The sequence below is a fragment of the Bos taurus genome, chromosome 10 (genome assembly GCF_002263795.3).
Source record: "Bos taurus isolate L1 Dominette 01449 registration number 42190680 breed Hereford chromosome 10, ARS-UCD2.0, whole genome shotgun sequence".
In the NCBI taxonomy this organism is placed as follows: Eukaryota; Metazoa; Chordata; class Mammalia; order Artiodactyla; family Bovidae; genus Bos; species Bos taurus.
Genome location: NC_037337.1, coordinates 30,014,635 through 30,042,198, shown reverse-complemented (window position 1 = coordinate 30,042,198; position 27,564 = coordinate 30,014,635). Strand labels below are relative to the sequence as shown.

Here is a 27,564-nt window from a genome sequence, read left to right as displayed (position 1 = left end):
CTGGTAATTCCAAAACTCTTAACAAATCAATCCTAAGAAAAAATAAACAAATATGCAGAGGAGCAGAAGGATATTTAGGATATGGTTCTAATTAAAATTTTTAAGTTTTCCTTCTCAAAATCTTGTATAAGCCATTAAATATGAAAAAAACAAACCCCAGAGTAGGAAAGCAGTCAAAGCCATTACCATTAGAGATTTTGAATTTTATAACACACGAATAGTTTGTTTTTCTTCTTATTAACACCAAGAGGATCAAGTCAAGGCTGTAACTTTAAAATACTGAATGGCCGTCTATTGAATTGGGCATACATAGGGACACAGCACAGAAGGTGAAACTCCATCCTCCATCAGCATAGGAAACAGCGAGCCTGCTTGCTGTCAGACGGCTTCTAGTACAGGCACCAGAAAAGAAACGCGTCTTGTGGGCCCTCTCAAACTGCCCGAGGTAGGTTGGAGCCATCTGGATGTTTTCCTGCAGTTCCCTTGTGACGACCGAGTCTGCCAGTTACCTCTGTTGCTGTTCTGTTGGCCTTTTGGCTGTTTCTCTGTTTGGTGACACCTGAAGCCAAGGGGAAAGAAACGAACGTTTATTAAGTCCTATGTTTGTACCAGTTAATCTTCTTAATGAAGCATTACTATCACCCCTGTTTTACAGAAAAGGAAAATGAATATTTTAAAAGGTAAAGATATCTTGTCCAGGATCACATAAGTTTTAAAGTATGGCATGCATGCATTATAAAATGACAACCACTTAACATTTGCCAAGATACTGCAAAAACTTTACAAAGTCTATTTTATTTTTATATTTTTTTACTTTATTATTTTATTTTACTATTTTTAAAAAATGTTTAATTTAAAAGTTTTTTTATTATTTTCATTTATTCATTTATGTTATTTATGCATTTCATTATCCTATTATCTTATTTTTTAAACTTTTTATTTTGTATTGGGGTGTAGCTGATTAACAATGTTATGCCAGTTTCAGGTGTACAGCAAAGAGACTCAGCCACACACACACATGTATCCATTTTCCCCTCAACTCCCCTCCCATCCAGGCTGCCACATAACATTGAGCAGAGCTCCATTCTAAGTATAACGGTGTGTACATATCCATCCCAAACTCCATAACTATCCCTTCCCCCATCCTTTTTTATTTTATCCTCATACCAACCTCTGAAAATTGACATAATTTGTATCCGCATTTTATAGATCAAGTCATAGAGTAGTATGAGGAGCCAAGATTCAAACTCAGGTAGGCAGACTGCAGGGCCCCTACTTTTGCACAGCATACCTCACCTCCTCTAACTTGAGCTGTCCACGTAGACCCCAGCCACAGGTGGCTGCCACACACTTGACAGATGCCTGGTTTGAATTGTGATATACTCTAAATATAAGCCACACACCAGATTTTGAAGGCAATACCATAAATAAATAAAAGAATGCAAAATATCTCATCAGCCCTTCTCATTTATGAAATGATAGCAATTTGCATTTATTGGGATACATTTTTTAAAATTAAGCTTCATCTGTTCTTTATTTTTTTGAAATAAGGCTTCTAGACAATTTAAAATTAACTATGTAGCTTTCATCATATTTCTGTAGGACAGCACTGCTATCTACTATTGCAAGTAAAGGAGGGGCTGTGAAATTTGTTTCTCATCAGTAGTTCTAGTTAAAATTTTGGTTAGTAGAGTGGGTGGGGAGGTTGAAGCCATTTCAAAATTTTTTTAATTGTTTTTTAAGGCTATTTTAAAATGTAAGTCTGGGTTTATGAATGAATTTGAATTATGCTTTCTTCACTCTCGGGACCATGTGTGGGTAAGAAAGACTGCCGTTTCTAAGGTTCAGAAGGAACTTGTGATCTATGATTTCAGTGTTGCATGGCTTATGTCTCTCTTGTGTCCTCCGTGGTGGGAGCTGCTTCCATTTCCACACACTTTGTGACAATCAACTTCGTGTCTCCTCCAGCATGCCAGGGGGCCCTGGCTCTGGGTATGGCACTTGGCACTTAATTTATACTAAGTAATGAAGATAGAATAAGTAGCTAAGCATTTTTCATTGGTTTTGATGTTGTCGTATTATTTTTTAAATTGACACTTAGTTTAAATTTCTATTTTTTAGCTATTATGGATTAACGTCTCTCTGAACATTGAGTACAAGCTTTTGTGGGGGGATATGTTTTCATTTCTGTCGGGTATATATCAATACCTAGACCTGGAACAGTTGGGTCATAGGATAGCTCTGTGGAACTGTTTGAGAAGCTGCCAGATTGTTTCCCAAAGCAGCTGCCTCCTGGTATTGATACATTCCCATCGGCAGTATGTGAGGATGTGGTTTTATTCTTAACTATTGCCAGGAAGAGATTACATGGATACAAAAGGAAGAAGTTGGGAATATTTGTGTGAGATAGGAAGACTACAGATCAGAAACACTATATACGGAACATTTGCAGGAGATTTAGTCCAAGTGTCCCTCCTTCCTCCAACACACATACCACCTGCCCTCTCCTCCCGAGGCTAGAATTCAGAAACAATAAAAAGAAAGAAAAAAGGTAACAGCTGCTTAGAAACTCAGAAAAGAATGTCCTGCGAAGAGATCACTGTTTGTCCAAAACAAATGCTTATGCTAGCTCTTTATAAAAATGCTTAGTTACTTACAGCAGCTTTGGATGGAGAAAGGGAAATAGGGACTATATCATGCAGGTACCGATTAGTAAGACTAAGTGGGAGTGTTCTTTGTCATGGCCCAAAAGCCTTCTCTGACCCCAATTCAGTTCCTCTGTCTTAATCTACTGACAAGGGGGCTGCCATATGAAATGATTAGATTCCTGAGCCAGGTTGCTGCTCCTCTGGCCAGTGCAGAACCTCAGAAAGTTGACGACTCCAAGCAAGTGGAGTGCCAAGCCCTATCACCTCTCCCATCTCCATCCCATTCCGAATGGACCCATCATGGTCTCTGCTGCCCCTTATTCACACTTCCTTCTCAGTCTGTTCCCAGTGGCCTGCTTCCCCTGTAACACTCATGCTTTATCAAAGAGCTTAAGTCCAGGGTAGAGGACCACCTCCATGATCATGAGGACTTGCTGTTGATTTCACCTATTGGCTCATCCATTCAGTGCTTCCCTATTTTATGCTTCTGCAGACATCCTTCCCTGGTGGCTCAGATGGTAAAGAATTTACCTGCAAGGTAGGAGACCCAGGTTTGATCCCTGGGTGGGGAAGATCCCCTGGAGAAGGAAATGGCAACCCGCTCCAGTATTCTTGCCTGGAGGATTCCATGGACAGAGGAGCCTTGTGGGCTACAGTTCATAGGGTCGCAAGGAGTTGGACATGACTGAATGAATAACACTTTTGCTTCACTTTCAGACATCCCTTATTTTCTTTTGTGGTGGAAGCTATTTCCTTGGGTGCTCAGTCTCTAACTGTGAATGTTGTAGCCATTTCCTTGGTTCTGGTTTGGCCTCTGAGGTCTTCCTTACATTGATTTTTGCCTGCCTACCTGGATCATCACTGCCATTGCCCTTTCTCCTGACCTGAGAACCTGACATAGCCTGCTTGTTTCTTTGGCTGGTACCCCAGGGGGCCGGGAACTCCTGTTAGTGAAGTCATGAACTTAAGTTAAAATAATTATCCCAGGAATTCTATAATGTGCAAAAATGTTATACAGGAGCAGAGTACCATGTGTTAATTCATACTCATTAGAGACCTCACCCACAGAAATGACACCCAGGACTTGTCACATCACTAAGAACGGAAATGTGGGGCCCGGATTTTGGACAGAGGATGTCTTCAGTAAGTGAAGTTTCAGAAAAGAAGATGTAGTTGGGAGCTTTGAGTAATTGGAGACAACAGGACTCTAGGCGGAACCAGGTGCTGGAGGCTCCAAGTTCATAGTTTGCCTTTTTTTTTTTAAACCAATATCCTCACCTAATACCCATCCCTACCCCAATTTTGTGTTGTTGTTGTTCAGTCGCTAAGTCATGTCCAACTCTGCACCCCCATGGACTGTAGCACCCCAGGCTTCCCTGTCCTTCACTATTTACCAGAGTTTGCTCAAACTCATGTCCATTGTGTCAATGATGTCATCCAATCATCTCATCCTTTTTCACCCCCTTCTTCTCCTGGCCTCAATCTTTCCTAGCATCAGGGTCTTTTCCAATGAGTCGGCTCTTTGCATCAGGTGGCCAAAATATTATAGCGTCAGCTTCAGCATCAGTCTTTCCAGTGAATATTCAGGGTTGATTTCCTTTAGGATTGACTGATTTGATCTCTCTGCAGTCCAAGGGACTCTTCAAGAGTCTTCAAGAGAACAATTTGAAAGCATCACATCTTCAGTGCTCAGCCTTCCTTATGGTCCAACTCTCATATCCACACATGATTCCTAGAAAAATCATAGCTTTGACTACATGGACCATTGTCGGCAAAGTGATGTCTCTGCTTTGTAATACACTGTCTAGATTTGTCATAGCTTTTCTTCCAAGGAGCAAGTATCTTAATTTCGTGGCTGCAGTCACCATCTGCTGTGATTTTGAATCCTGAGAAAATAAAATCTGTCACTGTTTCCACTTTTGTTCCGTCCATTTGCCGTGAAGTGATGGGACCAGTTTTGTTTATATGTCCCATTATTTTTTCAACATTAGTTGATACCTTAACTTAAGCTCCACTACCTCCCAATCAAGTCACATAATTTCAGCAAGAATCACAGACTACAGGTTTTAAATGACCCCAAATTGGCTCTAACCTCAGTACAAAAACATACCTGGTCTCCATACAAATTGCCAAATAGAGACTTCATTTCAGGCAGCAAATAAATTTACATGAAGGGACTGGAAATGCTACAATGTAAATTACCTGTTAAAACGATTTTTTCAAAACCCACAAAATTCACAGCTATCCTGAAAATGCCTCATTTTCAAATTAATGCATTTTACTTTAATTTGGGGTTTGAGGTGTACATGTTGGGAAGGGGCGGGGCTTGTGGCGGCTGCAGGCAAATGAGTTAAATTCACAGAATAGAATCTGAACTTTTGCAAATGAGTAAACAGCCAAAACAAACACCACTTTGGAAAAAAATACACATTTTCTCCTTTTGAAAAGCAAGCAATGCCTAAGCAAAATACCTTAAAAGTGAACTAAAAAGCTTTTCTAAAATAAACAACTCTGCTTGTGATCCTAAATTGGGACCATATGGACATGTGAAAGCTACAAATGCACTACATTTCGACTCCGAGTTTCTGCCTTCACTGTTTGCGTGCCTCTGAGTAGATGCTGATAATGTTGCCTTTGGTCCCAAAGGAACCTGAGATTCTTAGCTCCTAGGATGAGGGAGCAAGCAGAAGAAAGAAAAGGAATGAAAACAAATGCCTTTCAAGACAAAATATCTGAACAGTGAGTTCTATTTTTGCTTCCTTGCCAGCAGGCGCAACTCAATTCAAATCTCTCCAGCACATATAGGATGATGCCAGCAAAATGGAGTGCATTTTCCAGGGATGCTGGCTACGTGGGGAAGTCCCTGTTGAGGAATCGGGCTCACACTCAGAGCATTAGGATAGCTTTAGCAAGCCGCCTGGACTAGCCCCCTGCCCTGGGGCAAATCAATGAATAAGCCAATTCAGCATAGATAGAATCATTCCTTTGTTTTTCTCAATTACCAAATGTTGTGTGCTTTGGGGTCACTTGTCATGAGTTTAGAGAATGTGAATATTGCAACATAAGTCCTCACCATTCTAAACAGCTTAAACTGAATTCCATTACTAGGGAGGAGGAGAATTGAAGACATAGCATCCATCGCTAATTGTACATGATTAGAGGCTATTTTCTCATCCTAGGGTGCGTCTTTCTTTTCTCCCACAGTGCTCATGGTCTGTTCCATGAAACTGGCACTTAAATTAGGTGTGTATTTATGTGGACATGTTTTGTTTCCTATAACTGGATAGCAAGTCCTTGAGAAAGAGTTGATGCCGCCTGGTTGGGGAGGGGGCGGTGTGCTTGAAAACAATGAGTGAAGTGAGTTCAAGCATTAATTTTTTAGTTTTAAGTGAACGAGGATGCACTACTGTTTAATAATAAAGAGTTCAGCTGTTTTTGAGCCCTTGTTGCTAACTGCCCCAGGTACAGAACTGTGGGCATCAGAATGAAAAATATGTAGGATCGTGAATCTGGCCTCTGTTAATTGTGCTATTAGGAAATATTGATTGGATAATGGAAGGAGTTTACATTTATTGAGTGTTCATTACATTCCAGGCACTTAGTTATGCATTTAGCATCTTATGCCCAAGTTAAAAAGGGTTTGGGATATCATCAGATGCCTGACAACATGTGGATTTGAACCTGAACAAAGGGAAGCTATAAAGTTTCTTAATATATAAGGTGTTCTTTTTGTGTGCATGTGTGCCTAGTCGCTCTGCTGCTGCTGCTAAGTCGCTTCAGTTGTGTCCGACTCTGTGCAACCCCATAGACGGCAGCCCACCAGGCTCCCCCATCCCTGGGATTCTCCAGGCAAGAACACTGGAGTGGGTTGCCATTTCCTTCTCCAATGCATGAAAGTGAAGAGTGAAAGTGAAGTCACTCAATCATGTCCGACTCTTTGCGACTCCATGGACTGTAACCCAGCAGTCCCTTCTGATTATGGGATCTTTCAGGCAAGAATACTGGGTGGGGTTGTCATTTCCTTCTCCAGGGGATCTTTCCAACCCAGAGACTGAACCTGCATCTCCTCTGTCTCCTGCATTGCAGGCATATTCTTTACCCAGGCTTGTCTGTGGATCCTCAGTAAATGAAAATTAGTTGCTTTTCACAACTACATTTGACCTTTAGGACTCTCATTTCTCACCAGGAATCAAGGCAAAAAAGGCTTTAATGCACAGAGTTAATTTTGAGAATGGATATTGACAGAAACTACTTTAAAAAATTTATTAAAGTGTAAATAAATACAGTAAATATTAGAAATCAATATTGTATTAATTTTTGTACAGCAAAGTGATTCAGTTATGCATATAAATCTATTTTCTTTTCCATATTCTTTTCCATTTTGGTTTTCTCATAAGATATTGGGTATAGTTCTCTGTGGTATACAGTAGGACCTTGTTGTTTATCCTTCCTATATATAACAGCTTGCATCTGCTAACCCCAGACTCCCAGTTCTTCTCTCCCCTACTGCTCTCCCCCTTGGCAACCGCAAGTCTGTTCTCCATGCCTCTATGTGAGTCTGCAGAAACTACTCTTAATCATTTTCATTTCTTCCTTTGAGCCCACTGAAATTACTGGGTTTGAAGGAAGAAGAAACAAAGGTTAGACATTAAAAATTTTTTAAATCCCACCCCTTAAGTTGGCCATTTCTTTCAGGTGTTTCCCCTCTTTAATAAGGGCTAAGTTGTTTCTTTCCAGCCCTTTCTCCTTGCTTCTACTCTTTGCTCTAGTATAGACAGTCCTGTGCATTGAAACTGCCTGAATGCTATGCTGAGAAACCCAGGCATGGTTGTATAGGAAGTGACAGATTACAGGCATTCTCACTTTATTGCTCTGCACAAACGATGCAGGGTTTTGTTTTACTTTTTTTTTTTTTAAACAAATTGAAGGTTTGTAGCAACCCTGCATTGAACAAGCTGATCAGCACCATTTTCCCAACAGCATTTGCTCTTTCCTTGTCTCTGTCACATTTTGGTGACTGTCACACTGAAAGGGAAAGTGAAAGTCGCTCAGTCGTGTCCGACTCTATAGTCCATTTGATTCTCCAGGCCAGAATACTGGAGTGGGTAGCCTCTCCCTTCTCCAGGGGATCTTCCCAACCCAGGGATCAAACCCAGGTCTCCTCCATTGCAGGCGGATTCTCTACCAGCTAAACCACAAGGAAAGCCCAAGAATACTGGATTCACACTACTAGAAGCTTTTTCATTATCATATTTAGTACAGTGATCTTTTTGACCACTATGACTTTCTGAAGGCTCTGATGATGGTTGGCATTTTATAATAAAAATGTGTCTTTTTTTTTTTTCAAATGTGCCCTGATACCCACTCCAGTGGAGAATCCCAGGGACGGGGGAGCCTGGAGGGCTGCTGTCTATGGGGTCGCACAGAGTTGGACACGACTGAAGCGACTTAGCAGCAGCAGCCCTGATACCAGTTTTTTCTTTTTTTTTTTTTAATTTTGTATTGGAGTATAGCTGGTTAACAATGTTGTGATAGTTTCAGATACACAGCAGAGAAGATCCATGATACATAGTAAGAATGTATGTATCTTCCTAATGAAGGTATGTACATTGTTTTTTTAGACATATGCTTTGCACACCTAATAGACTACAGTACGGTGTGAACATCACTTTTACATGCACTGGGAAACCAAAACATTTGTGTGACTGGTTTCATTGTGATATTTACTTGATGGCGGTGGTCTGGAACCAAGCCCACCACATCCCCAAGGCCTGCCTAGCGTCCTCCAAGTTGAGAAGGGATGGCACTTTTTGTAAAAGTGTGTGTGTTTACAGGTCGTGAGGTAAACACCACAAACCTTCAGGGCCAGCCAGCCCTTCCTCATTAAGGCCCCCTGTGTCCCCTCACGTCCAGCCGGTGCTGCCCTGTCACAGGGTCCACACCTGCTCTGCAGCCTCAGAAACCACTCTCAGGCGCCCTGCCCGCCTCACTTTACCTTCTTCCTCAGCTCCTGGGGGAGAATGCCCAGGTGACTCAGTGGTAAAGAATCCATCTGCCAGTGCAGGAGAGGTGGGTTTCATCCCTGGGTGGCGAAGATCCCCTGGAGGAGGAAGTGGCAACCCATTTCAGTATTCTTGCCTGGGAAGTCCCATGGACAGAGGAGCCTGGCGGGCCACAAGCCATAGGGTTGCAAAGAGTCAGACATGACTGAGCATGCACACCTCAGAAATGTCAGCCCCGCCGGGGCCTTTGTTGTCTCCACTTTCTCTCCTCTTTCTCTGCTGCCCCCTCCTTTGCACCTTTGAAGGGAGAAACACAGGAGGGCTACACTCATTGGAATCACCTGACTGCTTCAGTCTCCCAGACTGTGAACAAAAGGAAAGCTGGTCATTGCTTTATAAATGATGTATGGAGACACGCGGAGGAATGAAGGCCCAGACCGCAGGGTATTTTTAGCGTCTGCTGTTTGTGGTAACATAAGTGAAAACTGCTGGATGCCTTCCCTTCAGCTGAATGGCTGGTATTCAGGCGAGTGTGCCCGCTGCCTGCCAGACTCTCCTCACGGAACTCCCTCTTTATGAGGTGGGTGACTGGCTCCTTGGCACCAGGCTGCCCCACCACAATTCTCCTTTATTGCCCAGTCGCATGGCTCCCCAGGGGCCCCAGCATGGGGCTGCGGGTGAGACTGCTGGCCGCGAGCTTGTCAGGGTGTTACCAGATTGCAAAGCAGAGTCTGCAGGGCAGGGGCTGTGTCTGGTTGCTCTAAACCTTCTGGCATGAGGCTGGCACTCAGACACGCAGGAACCACGATGGTGAGGCCCGTGGCTGGCGCCCCATCTCAGAGTCATTCTGCTGGTGCCTGGCTCGAGTAGGATGTCGACCCCCACTGGTCGCTGACACTCTGGAGCCTCAGAGTGAGATAGAAAATATGAGAGAGGCCTCTTTTATGCCGAAAGGTCATTCTACCAATGATTGCTCTCGAGCTAATCTTTGCAAAGGGTCCGGATGGGCTGCCTGAGGCCCCATGGGGGCATGGAAACAGCCCTGGGATCCCAGGCTGCAAATAGCACTGACTGGCTGAGCAGCTTTAGGCAAGTAAAGGTCTCCCAGGACTCACTACTCACAGTTATGAGTAGTAACTCTTGTCCTACTGACCTCACTAAAACTTTTTAATAAAGATATTAAAGTAGTCTGAAACAATTGAAACCATAATGTTACAAAAAGGCAGGGGAGTGGTGCAGTCCCTGTTTATTGTCTTCATTTCTGACCAAACTTGACGTCTATCAAAACCATCCCCCTCGGACCCCAGCTCTTGCATCATGGGGTGACCCGTGGGGCTCCACTTATTCCCTGAAAGGACGTTGCTTATTCCACGAGAACATACCTTCATGCTTCATGAGCGAGGTCTTTGCTTCCAGTCCCTACAGGATTAGTTTGAATGAAGAAGGGTGCAGTGGGCTCCTTTTCTTGTGAAATGTGTGAGAGTGCCTCTATAATTGGAATAAAACCGTCTGTAAAGGGACTTCTGCTAGCTATAGTTCCCTTATCTGAAACCTTAAGTGACTTTCAAAAAGCCTCTCAGCGGCCACACTGAATGTCACAAACTCCATGAACCAAGATGGTCATGCCAACGTTCTCGGTGCTAATTTACTCTTAGTTTGCATCTAATTTGAGTAAGTCTGGCTCTCCTTTTCTAGCCCTTGATACTGAATGTATGGTTAATGGAGCAATAGCATCAACATCACCTGGGGGCTTGTTGGAAATGCAGTGTCAGGTCCGTCCCTCGTTTGTTGATCAGAGTCTACATTTTGACAGGATCCTCAAGTCATGCATATGTGTGTGGTAAAGCAAATTAGAAGACAAGACTTGCAGGACCTAGACCCACTATTTATTTATGCACTGTACTTTATTATGAAAAGGATTGAGGATGACTAGGATTAATAGCTTACAAAGAAGGAGAAGACAAAGAACTTTAAAAGCCCTAGCAGCTGGGACCACTTATTACAGTTGTATTACTGTATACATTTTAATGCTCTGAGAACACACTGCTACAGCACTGTAGAGTCACGGATATTCCCAATAATAGTCCCAAAGTATCAAGAAGAGGTAAGGTCATATTCCGAAGTTGCTGTTCATAGAAGCAAAAGGGCTTAACATTTATTTGGCAAGAATGAAATATTTTCAATCTATTCTAGAGACATTTGTGGAGTGATATGGCCATGATGGAAACAAATAAAGCATCATCACCAGATAGAATTAATTAATTAATTGCCTGAAATAATTTAAAAGCTGTAGTGAAAGATCCCATCTTTAACCAATGGCATTATTTTCCCAAATAAAGGGGCCTCTAGATTTTGGAAACTTCATGTGAAATGGAGCAGGACCCCCATGGTCCCTCCCGCCACCCCACCCCCACCATGACCTCTGCCTGCCTTTTGTCTGTGGAAAACTTTAGTCAAGGGATAAGTTTAATCAGAGAAATGAGAACTTGCAGAAACAAAGGAAAACAGTCAACGGAGACCAAATAATAATAACGTAGTCATTCAGCATAGTCAAGGACCTTTATTTCTTTCTCAAGGGCTGTAGATAATATTCTGAGCCATATCCTGTGAGCTGTCTTATAGATACTAAAACATCAGGTGGAGAAGTTAACTACATGATGACCAGACTGTACCCAGGACATGAGTTGCTACAATTCTAGGAGCTGGCCTCAAAGAAACGGGAACAAATGGACCCTGGAACTGAAGGTTAACTGTCCCTGAAGCAATCAAGATGACACTGGTCAGAGCACCGATGACCAATTTGAAGATGACTGTCAGATCAGAGATGACTGTGCTGTTTCTGCATGTAGCCCCCTCCTTCTGTCTGTCAAAGCTTGTGCCCCACTAGTTGCCAGTTGGGGGGCAGTCGGCCTTTGGACAGATGTCCCGCCCCTGGTTGCCAGCATCTGAAATGAAGCAAACTTCCCTTTCCACCAACCTGGCATGTTTATTGCTTTTGGGCAGTGAGCAGCCAGATCCCCTCCTCACCTGTCAGTGGCGCATGGACTCTTGACTCATCTCTCCCTTCTGCACTGTTTGAGATTTCTCTTATTTCTGCTTGTGTTGTGGCTGCTCCACCCCAATCTGTGTCACCTCTCCCCTGAGTGTCAGCAGTAGTGTGTTATGAAGGCTTCTTAACTTCCCTCCGGTCCACCTTTGTACAGTGGCCTTCAGAAAGATGCTTGAGTACAGTGGATCTGGAGTAGAGGGCTGGGATTTTTAAAAATTCCACAAGTGATTCTGATTTCCCTTGGTGGGAAAGAGGGTTTTAAACTATCGATAAATTAATGCTCTACACAACATCCTATTATTATATCACTCTTCTTCCCATACAGCTTTGGTTGCTGTTTGTTATTATATCACTTCATAATTTTCTGCTTGGTGTTGGCTGTCTCCCCTTCTATCTAGCTCCTCCCTTCCAAGCAGTGCTCATCACAGATGCTCAAATATTCCTTGCTCTCACCTACCTCTGTGCCCTACGTGTGGCTTTTCTTTCACCACCAATAAGGATGGATCCTGCCTTTCCTGCTTCAACTCAAGTGTCACCTCTTCCATGGAAGTTTTCCTGGAAGGTTCCCTATTTCCTGAATTTCCACATCGTTTATAATACCATAATGAATTCTATCAAGGAATGTATCTTATCATGGACCACTGGCTTGTTGTTTTGGTGCTAAACAACCAACTAGAATGAAGAACTAAGTAGGGAGCAGGAATCCTGTCTTTCACATTTGTATTTTCTATGGCCCAGAGCATAATCATTGGTACGTTGCTTCTTGCAGGCAATCCTTCACGTCGTAGATCTAGGTTAGATATTGCTTCTCTGCATACCTGTGACACCTCACTGTAACCCTGTCACATCATAACTCCACATCTTCAATGTATTTCCTTTCTTTTTATTGAGGTATAGTTAATTTGCAACGTTGTGTTAGTTTCAAGTGTACAGCAAAGTGATTCAGTTATATATATATATCAGAGAAGGCAATGGCACCCCACTCCAGTACTCTTGCCTGGAAAATCCCATGGACGGAGGAGCCTGGTAGGCTGCAGTCCATGGGGTCTCAAAGAGTCGGACACGACTGAGCAACTTCGCTTTCACTTTTCACTTTCATGCATTGGAGAAGGAAATGGCAACCCACTCCAGTGTTCTTGCCTGGAGAATCCCAGGGACGGGGGAGCCTGGTGGGCTTCCGTCTATGGGGTCGCACAGAGTCAGACACGACTGAAGCGACTTAGGAGCAGCATGTATATATATATATATACACACACACACACGCACACACTTTTTCAGATTCCTTTCTATTACAGGTTATTACAAAATATTGAGCATAGTTTCTTGTGCTATAGAGTAGGTCCTCGTGGTGTACCTATTTTACATACTGTAGTGCGTATGTGTTAATCCCAAATTCCTAATTCCTCTCTCCCCTCCTCCTGCTCTCCCTCTTGGTCACTGTTAGTTTGTTTTCCATGTGTGTGAGTCTACTTCTGTTTTGTAAGTAAGTTCACTTGTATCATTAAATGTGTGTTTCATTATGTATCCCTTACAAAACTGTAGACTCTGTAAGAGCAGGGGTCATATTTACCTGGTTCATCATTGACCCTCTAGTCCATGTCTTGATGGTCATATATACTCAAGAAATATTTTTTTAAGCTGACTGAATAATAATTTTAAAATATGTTTGGTTTTTAGAGACAAATGGATCAGATAGTATCCATGGCATCCTAACAGTTTGATTGACTTGGTTTCAGGCGCAAAATAGAACAGCATAATCTAAACATTATACTGAACCAGTTAACTAGCATTGGATTGTATACTCAAGTATATAATTTTCTAGTTATTTTCTATACGTGGTTAGTTTTCTTGGCTGGCTTCCCTGATGGCTCAGGTAGTAAAGAATCTGCCTGCCAGATGTGGGAGACCTGGGTTTGATCAACCCAGGTTTTATCCCTGGGTTGGGAAGATTTCTTGGACAAGGGAATGGCAACCAACTCTAGTATTCTTGCCTAGAGAATTCCATGGACAGAGGAGCCTGGCAAGCTACAGTCCGTGGGGTCACAAAGAGTCAGACACAGCTGAACAACTAACACTTTCACTTTCTTATCTATAAAATTCAAGCTCTTGGAGAACAAAGGATAGCATTAAAATTTTTTTTTTTATTTTGTACTGTGGTATAGTCGATTAACAATGTTGTGATAGTTCCAGTTGAAGAGCAAAGGGATTCAGCCATACATATATATGTATCCCTTCTTCCCCAAACTCCCCTCCACCCATCCAGGTGCAAAAGATAGAATTTTTTTTTTTAAATTTCCATCTAACTCTCATAGTTGCTCAGTGAGTATTTCTTGATTTGATGTAATTAAATGCAGTTTTAAAAGAGCCTGTGTTATATCTGCCTGGTGCTAAACATCTGTTGCTCCCTAACAAGTGTGCCATTCATTCTAATGGCACTGGTGCACAGAGGTAAACAGAGCCTTGGCAGGCCTTCCAGAAAGGAAACTGTGTTTGCTTCCTTCATTAATTACTAGTGGAGCATTAAGACATGCATCTCCCTGAAGCCAAGTTGGATAATTCCTGGCACTTAAGCCTAGGGTGCTTTCAAAAGTTGAGACATGTATGGACACACCAGAAGGCATGCCCTATAGCAATCACCAAGGTGACTCTAATGCCAAGATGGTATAAAGCCTCAGATATATCAATACCAAGCATACTGGTCTGTCTTTCTAAATTTTTGTGGGTCTTTCTTGGGTTAATGTGAGATAATAAATGTGAATTTCTAGAATGTCTCTGAAGGCAGGCACCTCAGTATGAATTGGAAAAATCTTCATAGAGATACAGAAAGTTTAAAAATAAAATGATCAAAGGTTCACCGAACAAAACAGCAGAATGAAACTGGCAAGGCTAATAGCAGAAATATGTGTCAAGATATGATTTGTCAATTGTTAATTTTACCAGTTAATGACAATTAAAATGAAGAATTTATACTCTTGGACATAGCAATTAGCATAGCATCAAAATGCTAAAGCAGAAACAATAAGAAATAAAAGATACTGACAGACACTTATTGGTAGTAATAAATTTTAACACAGCCACCAGATTATGATAGATAAAATATGAATAAGGTCATAAAAGAATGTGATTAATACTGTTGGATAATTGGCTATATTTAGGTATTTATGGGTTATATAAGAGTCTGGAAATTGACATACATTATATTTAAGTAAGGGGCTTCCTGGGTGGTGCAGAGGTAAAGAATCTGCCTTCCAATGCAAGAGGTGCAGGAGACAGAATTCGATCCCAGGGCTGGGAAAATCCCCTAGAGAAGGAAATGGCAACCCACTCCAGTATTCCTGCCTGGAGAATCCCACGCACTGAGGAGCCTAGCAGGCTACAGTCCATAGGGTCGCAAAGAGTCAGACATGACTGAGAGACGGAGCACAAGCAGGATATTTAAGTAAAGCAAGTTATACAACATGAACGTACTTGTTCTTATTCACTGCTGTGCCTTGGTGTTCAGAGCAGGCTTGGTATCTACGGGGCAACTAAATATTTGTTGAAGGGATGAAATATGTAGAGAAGGACAGAATCACTGAGCAAGTGCTGATAGGGTAATTGGTTAATTATTTTACATGCCCTAAAACACACAGTGTATATATACCAGAGTTAACTTTTTTCTTTTTTTGGAAGTATAGTTGACTTGCAATATTATATTAGTTTCAGGTGCACAACCTAGTGATTCCATATCTTCATAGATTACATGCCATACAAATTGATTACAATGCTATTGACTATTCTGTGTGCTGTATATTGCATACCTTTGACTTATTTTATAACTGCAGTCTGTGTGATTCCCTTCCTCTACTTTCATTCAACCCCTTGCCACCCCCATTCCCCTCTGGCAACTATTAGTTTGCTCTCTGTATCTGAATCTGTTTCTATTTTGTTATTTTTTTCATTTGTTTTGTTTCTGAGATATCATATATAGGTGAGAGCATATAGGATTTCACTTAGTTTAATACCCTCCGGGTGCATCTATGTTGTCATATGGCTGAGTAATATTCCACTGACTGACGTTCTCTCTCTCTATATATATATATATGTGTGTATATATATATATACACACGTATATACACACACACATCTTCTTTATCCATTCATCTGTTGATTCATTCAGTTGCTTTCATATCTTGGCTATTGTAAATAATGCTGCAATGAATATTGGACTGCATATATCTTTTTGAATTAGTGTTTTCATTTTCTTTGGATAAATACCCAGGAGTTGAATTGCTCGATCACATGGCAGTTCTGGTTTTCATTTTTTCAGGAACCTCAACAGTGTTTTCACAGTGGCTGTACCAAAGAGTTAATTTTAAAAATAGAAAACTGAAATATCTAAATACTGATAATACCTTTGTGAAGGGCCAATAGTTTTGTAAGTTTAGAAGGTGAGAGGAGATCTTGAAGGATAACAACAACAAACCTACATAAGTTTTAAAAACGTATGTTAGCAAACTATTACAAATATATCCACAAGTCAGACAACATGGAAAGTGTTTGCAGGAAATGTAATGGCCAAAGACTTGATACCTTTATTATGTAAAATGTCCTTGAAAGTTGATAAGAGAAACACTAAAATTCCAAGAGCATAAACAGACAACTCACAGAAAAGAAATTAAATCGGGTAAACAAACATGGAAAAAAATCGACTGAGCTAGAAATCAAAGACATTCAAAAGGAAACAGTACTTTTCCTAAAAGCCTTTAAAATTAGCAAAGAAAACATAAAACTTTATTTTTGTAAAACCCAATACTGGTTAAGATGTATAAATATAGAATTCTCAGATTTTGTTGATATTTTATAAATTGGTACCTCCTTTCTGGAAAACAGTTTGGCAATATAATATAAAGAGTCATAAAAATATTTATAGCCTTTGACCCAGTAATTTGACTTCTGGGAATCTTTTCTGAGGAAAACTAATCCAAAATATGGAAAAAATTAAATGCCTAAGAGCAAATTGGGAAACACTAAACATCCCACAATGGGGGAATGATTAATATGTTGTGGTGGAATCACTGGATTGAAGACTACATGGTCATTTATAATCATGGGGATAGAGACTGTGCAGCCACATGCTTTAATAGTAAATGAAAAATAAACAAATGGATAGAAAAAGATGCACAGGGAAGAAAAAATTGAAATAAATACACCCAATTTTAAGTGGTTGATCTAGAATGGGAGAAAGTCAAATATTTTTTTCTTCATCTCCCTTCTATTGGTAATTGGTTGTCATTTAGCCTGTTCTTTTATCTGGATGCCAGTTGCACCCTTTTCTCTTCCCTGAGCCCCGTGCCCAACTTGCAAAGCCCAGCCCTTCTGTGTCAGTGCCACTCAAGCTCCAACTTGTCCAAAAGTCCTCCCGTCCTCTCAGCCTAATGGAACTCTCCCTTTCCTCTGTTCCAAGTACTGTATTTTAACATGTCCAGCATAGCACATATATAGTGTGCCCTGAGTGGAAATGATCTTTGTGCAGTTTGTGCCTGTTTCCACAATGAAAATTTTAACCCCCTAAGGGGCAGGAACTATTGTATTTCCTTTTCTCTCTCCACAGCATAGAACACAGTACTTTGCTTGTATGGTATGCCTGAATAAATAGTAGTTGAAATGAATGGCATTGCCCTGAAATGATCTACTTTTGATTTCCTGGCAGGTGGAGCTCATGAAGGTCTGCAACACTTGGGTCCCTTTGGCAACATCCCAAACATCGTAGCAGAGTTGACCGGTGACAACATTCCTAAGGACTTCAGTGAGGACCAGGGCTACCCAGACCCTCCAAACCCCTGTCCCGTTGGAAAAACAGGTAGTGGGCATTAGTGGGCATGCTCCTGGGTTCCTGTGAAAGGTAGGAGCTTTTGGAGGAAATTAAAAATGCTAACGTTGGCCACATATGTTTGGAGAAATAGTATTTCTAGTCCCATGAGCCCCTGTGAATTTATTTGTAGGTGGATTGGAAAAGGAAATTGATTCTAGAACTCTTGGTGAGTTCTGGTGTTCAGATATACCTGCAGAGGACTCTCCTGCCAAGGCTTCATCTTCTCTCTCCCTCTTTGGGAACTGATGCTCTTTTCTGCATGTGCTTCACTTTTTAATAAAAGAGAGGGTTTTCTCTTTTTTCCTCTCTTCTTTGATACAGTTGCTGCCCACTTTGGAACTTGTTTCCTTTGTGGATGATCCATGTCCATTTGTTTTCCTCACTTCTCGTGACAATTGACATTCCAACTGTGTTGTAACCAGTGAGCATCTATCCTGAAATATTTCTTTGGGAGTTTGGGGGTGGCATGAGAGAGAGGGGACCCAGGAGGGTACGTTGGTTAAGGAAGTAGGTTGAAACCTTCCTTGCTGTTCATGTATTGCTCCCAATTTTCTACCCGCCAGTGCCAAAGAGGATGAATGGTGAGTGAGCTTCACTTATGCTGGGCTTTGAGCAGCTTATTTTGCTGGTTCAGAGGAGTTGCTCTAGACAGAGGACTACCTGAATTCAAACCCCTGGTCAGGAGATGTGACCTCGAACAAGTTAATAAACTACTTGCATCTCAGCTTCCTTATTTGCAAAATGGGGGTTACTGGGGAGTTAAATGAAATTATCCATGTTAAGCACTTGGCACATCACCTCACACAGAGTGAGGACTGGTTAAATATCATCCAGATTGTAAATAGCTTTGCCACTGGTAAGCAACCAGAGTAGTCTTTTCCCTCCAGCCCAATAATAATAATGTCAGTATTTATTGGGCTTCCCTGATGGCTCAGATGGTAAAGAATCTACCTGCAGTGCAGGAGGCCTGGGTTCGATCCCTAGGTCGGGAAGATCCCTGGAGAAGGAAAAAGCAGCCCACTCCAGTATTCTTGCCTGGAGAATTCCACGGACAGAGGAACCTGGCGGGCTACATGGGGTCGCAAACAGTCGGATACGACTGAATGACGAACACTACACTTAGTATTTATCATCCTTACTTTACATATAATGAACCTGAAGCTTCCGAAATAGCTTGCTCAAGGTTATTCATGTAACAAGTAGCTGAGCCAAGACTCAAACTTGGGTCTATCTGATTCAGGACCATGGACCCAACCACTAAGACACACTGCCTTGCTCTGAAAATTCTGCCAGTGTTGGTACCTCAGCTTTTCTTGAACACAATACAGGCTCTCTTCGAAAGACGATCCCTCTGAAAGATAGTCCTCTTTTCATTTACGGTAAGGTCTTTGTTTCCCATGGGGGACAGAGCCTCCATCCTGGGATGGGACAACCAAAATAGTTGGACATGGCCAAGCCAGTGTGGGGATGCCGGCCCAGGATAGGAAAACCTAAATGACTGCACAGAACCAGTGATTCAGCCACTTTTCACTTGATTGTGAGGCTTTGGATGAGCAGGAAGAAAGACCACTTTGGAGTCTGAAGAATAACAGTCTCCATGGGGATTTGGTTAAACTGATTCAATATCATATCGGACAATAGTTCTTAAAATGTAGCCCTGGCAGTATCAGCGTTACCTGGAGACTTATTTGAAATGCAGATGTTCACCTCTATTCCAGAGCTATTGATTTAGAAACCCTGGGGGTAAAAAATAAAAAAGTAAAATGTTAGTTGCTTAGTTGTGTCCAACTCTTTGTGACCCCATGAACTGTAGGGAGCCCAGCAGGCTCCTCTGTCCACTGAAACAGAAACCCTGGGGGTAGGAGGCAGAAATCTGTATTCTAAGCGGCCTTTCCTGTGATTCTGGAGGATCCTGAAATTTGGAGAACTGCTGTTAGAGGAGAACGGAAAGAGAGGCAGAGTTTGCGCCAACAGATCTGCCATCTAGTCCTCATTACAGTCTGTCAGTTTACCTCCTTGGGCCTCAGTTTCTTCATCTGTAAAATGAAGACATAGTCAGTGCCTTAAAAAAACATTCAGTGTAGTCCTAGCTAATCCTTGAAACAAGTAATATAGAGATCTATGTAATCAAGCCCTAATCAGTAGCTCTTAGGAGCTCTGAGATGGAGCAATCCTGGCTGCCTGAAAGAGTTGGATAAAAACCTAGCTCCCAGGCCCTTTCTTGTCTGCCGTTATCTTCCCCTTCCCTCCCTGCCTTTTCATTAAGCTAACATACTTCTCCTTCTTTGTTCTATCATAATCTGCATTCTACAAAAACCTCACTTGCTAAATTTAGCCATTTTTTGTAAGAAATTGCTTGAGACATGCCTCATTGAGAATCATGACACCGCATAATCCAACCATCCAAGAATAACCTTCACTTCCCTCCCCAAGCCACACTCACCTCTGAATCATGGCTCACTCAGCCCGGTAGAGCAGCAAACAGAACTCACAGTCTGTCCTAGTCTTCAGGGATGTGAATTCCAGGGAGCATTTTCAGGCTCCAGACACCTTGGGTTCCCAGAGCCACAGGGCTCTATCTCTGCATCTCAGTTTGGGCCCACTCAGAGGTACCTGAGAAACAATTAGGAAGAGGTTGTAAAGCTGCCATGTGCAGACTGCCTGACCTCTTTTGCTTTGCTCTCCCTTTCCTCCATGTTAATTGCTCTAGATGAAGAAATCAGATAACCAGTTCAGTGAGAAGTGGGGAGCCATGTTAGAGTCACATTAGGGTCTTTTCCAAATGCTAGTGCTTTCCTCACAAGCTTCATGCTGCTAAGGACTGAGATACTGGATGCTGAAAGCTGCTGATAGGCGTCAGAGCGCTCTCAAGAGACCAGACTACCTGCCTGATTGCGTTAGACCGCTTTTAGCATTGACTTTGATGCTTCACTCTCCCTTTGAAAGGAAGTCTCTTTCATTTCCCTGCTGCTGCTGCTGCTAAGTCGCTTCAGTTGTGTCCGACTCTGTGCAACCCCATAGACGGAAGCCCACCAGGCTCCCCCGTCCCTGGGATTGTCCAGGCAAGAACACTGGAGTGGGTTGCCATTTCCTTCTCCAAAGCATGAAAGTGAATAGTGAAAGGGAAGTTGCTCAGTCGTGTCCAACTCTTAGCGACCCCATGGACTATAGCCTACCAGGCTCCTCCATCCATGGGATTTTCCAGGCAAGAGTACTGGAGTGGGGTGCCATTGCCTTCTCCGTTCATTTCCCTAGTTAGTAGTAGTTTAGTTGCTAAGTCGTGTCTGACTCTTGCAACCCCATGGACTGTAGCCTGCTAGGCTCCTCTGTCCATGGGATTCTCCAGGCAAGAATACTGGAGTGGCGTGCCATTTTCATTTCCCTAGTCCTGCACAAACCACCCTCCCAACCTCCCCTCCCCTAAAGCTGTTGTCTATAAAGCACATTAGAGACAGGAAAAAAAGGACTCCATTTCAGAGCACTGTGACTTGTAATGACGGGGCTTAGGTAAAAGCAGCAGTCAAGAGGGATAACCTTTTTCTGTGTTTGAATGGAAGACATGCTTTATTTCAAAGAGCACTGATAATATGAACTGTCATTTAAAGAGAGATGGTGAGAAGGAAACTAAAACATAGAGGAAACCTATTATGTGCCAGATGCTGTCTATATGATCATCTCTATTCTCCATAGCTACTCTCAAAGGTAAGGATTTGATTATTCCCATCTCATAGGTGAATAAATGGACTTAGGCTAAGTTAACTCTCCCAAGGAACTAAACCCATCTATCAATCATGAGCTAAGATTTGAACCCTGAGCTCAGGTCTATGTTTCTGACTCCAGACTTACCCAGTTACCACTACAACACACACCATCAAGTTCTGTCTAATAATTATTTTTCTTATATAATGGACTTTCTCCAAGAAGCCAAAATCATTTCTAAAGAGCCACCCAAGAGAAAACAGAGTAAGTCATGTGGAATGGAAGTATATCAGTAAAGGAAATAATTGCTGTTATGACAGACAAAAAATAACACTGGCTTAACACAAAAGAAGCTTATTTCTTATTTGTGTGAAGTCCTGCCAGAGGTGGGTGAGGGTGTTGTGGAGGTGGATGGTTCAGCAACCCAGACTGTCATCTTTCATCTTTACACTTGACATCCACAGTTGCCCTGGTCGGCAACGTGTAGCAAGCAGACCAACAGATGCTGGGGGTGAGGGTGGGCTTGGGAGAGCGAGAGAGGGGGTCCTCTAGAGGGTTTTTATGGACCAGGCTTGGAGGTGGAATACATCACTTCTGCCCACATTCCATCAGCACAAATCCAGGCATATGACTCCACCTGATTGCATAGCAAGGCTGGGAAATTAGCCATGTGCCGACGGGGAATGGGAAGTGGGTTTGGTGAGCAGCCAACCATTCTCTGACATGGGTAGGAGAGGAATGGGAATCTGGGATGAGCAAATCCCAGAAGTATATTGATTTAGAATGACTGATGTGAATACATTCTGACCTTTGGATGTCTAGTTGTTTTTAATAAATTAACTCTTAGAATAACAATAGATACTTGGCTGTTCCTCAAAAACCTTTTGTTGTTTGCAGTAGATGATGGATGTCTAGAAAACACCCCTGACACAGCAGAGTTCAGTCGAGAATTCCAGTTACACCAGCACCTTTTTGATCCAGAACATGACTATCCAGGCTTGGGCAAGTGGGTAAGTCCAATCTTAATTGCTAGTAGGTCATATACTCTGGTACTCTGAAGGTACTGGTGGGAGAGAAAAACAATATGGGTGGGGAGAGAGAAGGAAAATTGTTTAGACTCTGATTTTTTTTTTTTTCCCAGAAATCTCTAGTTGAGAGGGACTTTTAATTCCAAACCACACTCACTGCCTAGAGCACAATATACCAACCCATTTGAAGAGTCAGTGACCTGAACCAATCTCATCAGCTCTTATCTCAAGAGGGTTCTACTGTGGTCTGCTCCATAGGCTGTGTCATAACACATCCTAAAATCTCACCAGTGTTTCATGCACCTCTTACAGGATGTATATGAAACTTCTGTTTTAAAAAAAAAGGATACTAAGAAAATTTGCAGGTTTTTTCCCCTAGACTGAGAGAGGTGCTCTCTGCAGAACTAAAGGAAAACCATGCCAGAAACTGAGAAACAGACATACAATTCTGCTTTATGGAAAGAGAAGAAAAATTCCAAAATATGTGGCAGTGAACTTGCCATCAATGGCAAGAACCTATAACTGCCAGTTAAGGAAATTGTTTATATGCACTTGGAAAGAGAAATCATGACCATTTGGCATATGTTTGCTAAAAACAAGTTTTGTCAATCTAATTGTATTCTTCCACTTGCCAGCATTATTCATTTACTTGCCAGCTTGATGAGGGAAATGAAGTGAGCATGGTGGTTTTGGACTTTAGCAAAGTATTTGATGAGCTCTTTCATGATATCCTGTTGGAAGAGGTGGAGAGATACAACCCAGGCAGGAAAACATCACCAAAAGGGAGCTTATTAAAGAGTCATGTCGAGAGGGAGAGCAGTTTCACATGTATCCTATGTCTTAGTGATATCCCACTCCACATTTTTATAAATGTTTGTAATAAAAGCTATAGAGCATATGCTTATCAGATTCTCAAAGAAAGACACAAAGTTGGAAGGGAGAGCATTGAATGACAGAGTTGGGATTCAAGAAGATCCCAACTGGCTGGAATAATGAATCGAACAAGATTACAATTGAATGGGGATAAATCTATTTTCCTGTGGTTTGGATGACGTAATCAAATGCAGAAGCCTTGTGAGCAAAGTGGAACACTACTAAAGAGGGTTAGTTCACGTATACAGAAGTGGTCAACACACCTGTAGGAGTGAGTGAATGAGGAATGAGCAGATACTCCTAACTGCCTAAGCCTATCTAAAGCTATAGGTCTCCATCACTGGCAGCCAACTTGCTACCTACTTTACTGGGAATACTGTGGTCTCAGAACTACACTCTCTCTCTTCCTTTTTACATTGTTTTAGAGAGAGAGAGAGGTCCCTCCTCATTAATGACCACTTCCATTTTTTCCATCATCCAAGCACTGAGTTTGATTCCCTCTCCTATCAATATGCAAGTTTCCTGTCTTAAAATAACAAAGCAACGATGCCCTCTAAGTTAATTTTGCTTCCTCTAATATGCATTATTCTATTTCTCTTCTTTTTCATGAGCGGTTATGTTAGGGAGAATTTGTAGAGCCATCCTGAAGCCTACTAGCAGGGTTTAAACATGTTGAATTACATAGGCAACCATCTATAGGTTCTTGAATAAGAGGCAAGTGTTCTATAAAAGTTATTCTGGTGGCATATGGAAGGAGGAGATGTAGAGAGAAGAAACTAAAGGTGGGAAAAAAATAAAGGAGATAATTCTAGTTATGAAGGCTGTGAACACAGAGAATTTAAGTGAATCTCACTGAAGCAATAAGAATCCAGGACATTTCAAAGGGAACTAGGGAACTGACTAGATTTGGTATATGGCATAAATATAGCATGAGAAGGTAAAAAGAGCTATGTCAGGTTTGTAAGAAATGGATGGTATGAGCGTTTCCTCTGAGGAAATTTTTTTTAAAAGAAAGGAAGAAGAGAGGGAAGTAGGGGTGAAAGAAAGGAGCAGAGGAAGAGTAGGAAAGAGTAGATCACAGAGGAGCACTAGGAAGGAATCTGCAAGAGATGGGCAGAAGTGCCACCTATCAGAAGCAAGGGCCTGGACAGAGCCTGCTGTGTTCCAGGTACTGTGCTCGGTGCACGATATACAGTAGTCATTGACATGATATTGGTCTCAAGGAGCTAACCAACTTGGGATAAATTGCATGCAAATAAAATGAACCCATCTCAGCATGATTCAGCTTCCTGATCAAGCTCTACCAGGTGCAGTGACTGGGGGAGATGGAAGAGAATAGTCAAGGGAGACCCAGGACTGAGGACTCACATGGCCAATTGTACAGTAACCACTGACGATGCCGAAGGTGCTAAGAAGGGCAGCGCTGAATTCTACGGTGACACATCTACCTTGCATGACCGCCAGTCTGGAGATGAGGGGAAGGTGCAAGGGGAAGACAGAGACCAGTCTGAGTGAGGATGTGAGAGAGGGAAACTTCTCTCTTGCCAACGTTCCTCCCCTCTTCTTGAAAATCTTTACAGATTTCTCTCATCATGTTCCACTCACTCCCAGCACTCCAGTATGAAGTCAGCCACCATCTCATTGTTTTTGCCTCTTTTCTATACTGATTTCTTTCCTTTGAGTCACTGCTACTCATTGTCTACATCAGAGCTAAAGACTGGAAGTTTAGGACTATTACAGATCAATGACCAGGAGCAATGTTCACACACCTTCCTCATTTGTAATTATGTGTCTGTTTAAACTTGTTTCCTTCATTTATTTTCTCATTACCACCTAGCAGTTAAGCATGGGTTCCACCTCATGTGGAAGTGTGAATTGAGTATGTCTTGCTTTTCTAAGCTGGGGTCCCCAAGCTTTCCTTAGCATTCATAAAGAATGAGGGTCTCAAGCTCCACCGTCCTGTAAATTAGCAAAGGGATCATCTTTCACAAGAGAGCTAGCACAAGATCCTGATTCCTTTTTTTTTTGCTGGTAATGTTTCCCTGTGTTTGAGCTGAGCTGGAGCTCAGCTGAGTCTTGAGTAGTGATTCACATAAATATCAGCATCTGTCTAATTTCCTGCATTTCTCTCTGTTAATGCATCCAGACACATTTATTAAATACACATCATATAACTTCCAGGCCCTGCATTAGGTGTTCAGTTCAGTTCAGTCACTCAGTCATGTCCAACACAAAGATGATAATAGTCATTGTATTTTATAATAAGACAGCAAATAGTCATATTTGTTGAGCACATACTCTGTGCCAGACAGTGCCAAATACTTTATGTGACTTATTTCATTCTATCTGCCCTTCCCTATCATGCTCATTTTACAGATGAGAAAATACAGGCTTAGAGACTTCCCTGGTGGCTCAGACGGTAAAGCGTCTGTCTACAATGCGGGAGACCCAGGCGCAGTCCCTGGGTTGGGAAGATCTCCTGGAGAAGGAAATGGCAACCCACTCCAGTATTCTTGCCTGGAAAATCCCATGGACAAAGGAGCCTGGTAGGCTACAGTCCATGGGGTTGCAAAGAGTCAGACACGACTGAAGCGACTAAGCAGGGATGCAGGAAGAGGGAGTTTAAAAGGTCTGCCTAACCCCATGGAGCTGATCATTGACAGAACTGAGATTTGAACCAGAACACTGGACTCTAGGAGTTCTCTAAAAAATGGGTAAATTCCTTTTCTCTCCATGGCTCAGCACTCAGAGTGTGTCCTGTACGGTGGTTCTATCGAGTCTTGTCTACAACTGGTTCTTTCCGATGGTATGTCACCTGGAGCTGCCGTAGAAAAAGGCTGGCTACCATAGGTGTCAGCCAACCCCTCCTTCACACGTTCGTTACTGAGTGTTACTCACTTAGGAAGAAGTTGTCTTGAAAAGCACATGTTTCTCCTTTCCAAGTGCTTTTCACATCTTTTCACCAGCAGCTTGGGTGACTAGAGGCTCCTACTTAACCGGATGCAGCTGTACTGAGCCTTGAACCTGAGCCATGGGAGAAATGAGACACAGGACCCTCTGCCTTTCTTTGTCTTTCACGCCCTCATTGTGTCTGAAGAGTCAGATGCTCTTCAGTTTGGGTTTCTCTCATGTTTCCATGTCATTAGTCATGAGCTATGCCTTTCTGATATGTTCTTCTTAGTGTTTCCCTTGGGCAAAGTGGTGTCTGCCAGGTTTCTCCAGTGTAAAGTTACTATTTTCCCCTTTGAAATTAATAATTAATCTGTGGGGATTTACTTCAAGACTGTATAAATATTCTGTCCCCATTAAAGTTTCAACTAACAGTTTTAGTATCCATTGATGGCACTCACCAGAATAATGATAACTATGGTAGTTTTAAAATGGTGATTTATTTAAAAACCTTACTATTCTTTGGCATTTCTTGGTTGGCATTCTATTCTAAGCAAGAGTTTCCCCTGTTCCCCATTAAAAAAAAATTTTTTTTATCAGTATAGATTCATTGTTTCCTATTATTATTTATTTTGCTGTTCAAATTGTCCTAGATTTAACCAGTGGGAGTCTCTGCAGGCTGGCTTTTCTTTCCTTTCACGGTGTCTCATCACTTTTTGAGTACTTCCTTACTTTCTGGCCCAATTAGATATCCCAACTTCATTCATCCTTGTACTTTCCCTGCCCTAGCTCTGGAATCAGACATTTCTCCAAGAAGCCTCCCTGGTTCCATTTAGGAATGGAATTTGAAACCAAGATCTAGGCAGTTGTCCAAAATCTTGATGGCACAATGGAAAGCCCTCTTTGTGAACTCAGACCTGCTGCTCACATGGAAAACAGGCTCAGTGCTCCCCCTCCCCACCCTATCTACAGGGAATGGGTGTCAGGAGGGGGGCTGGTCTCTTTGCATTGGCTTTGTGTACTTCTTTCGCCCACTGGAGACCTGTCAATCCCTGCCTTCAAATCCATACAATAGCAGGGCTAATCAGGAATGCCAAGGTCACTGGCACGCAGGGGTAGGAAAGCATCTGGCTCACCCTCATCTGCACTCTTAGGGAAATACAGGGACCATCTTTGAGAGGAAGGCTTGCAGTATCTTTCCTTTTCTCTTTGAATGAAGGCCCTTATGAGTATAACCCTGGCCTTCTAAAGGGGAGTAACTAAGATGCTGCTGTCTTTACCCTGCTGGTGGCAGAGGACCTTGACCATGGCTGATTGGCTGTCCCACCCCATGGTACTAGCTCGAGGGCCCTGTGCCCTCCCTCCTGCTCAGGCAACTGATCCCAGTGATGCACAGAGCCTCTTTCCTGGCCCTCTATCTCCCAACCCCTGTCCCCAGCTTTGGCATGAATTCCCAGGACTTTCTCTGTCACCAGGAATTGTTCCATCTACAGAAAGGCAAGCACAGACAGAGGAATGAGCC

General features: G+C 42.3%; 1 protein-coding gene and 1 long non-coding RNA gene across 7 annotated transcripts in view; one reads left to right on the top strand and one right to left on the bottom strand.

Moving 5' to 3' along the window:
• Positions 1 to 27,564, top strand: part of SCG5 (secretogranin V) — a 59,078-nt gene that overhangs the window by 20,241 nt on the left and 11,273 nt on the right. For 3 of the 6 annotated variants that reach the window (XM_059890291.1, XM_059890290.1, NM_001045998.2), the window contains 2 exons: positions 17,392 to 17,541; positions 22,153 to 22,262. In XM_059890291.1, the coding sequence (XP_059746274.1) occupies positions 17,392 to 17,541; positions 22,153 to 22,262 (260 nt within the window). Of the gene's footprint in view, positions 1 to 17,391; positions 17,542 to 22,149; positions 22,263 to 27,564 lie in introns of all 6 variants that reach the window. The other 3 variants (XM_005211477.4, XM_005211476.5, XM_059890289.1) reach the window with 1 other exon arrangement.
• LOC112448433 (uncharacterized) lies at positions 183 to 9,284 on the bottom strand. Its single transcript, XR_003036798.2, has 3 exons — positions 8,870 to 9,284; positions 8,644 to 8,748; positions 183 to 559 (listed from the first exon to the last, which is right to left on the bottom strand). It is a non-coding gene; the product is annotated as an uncharacterized lncRNA (long non-coding RNA).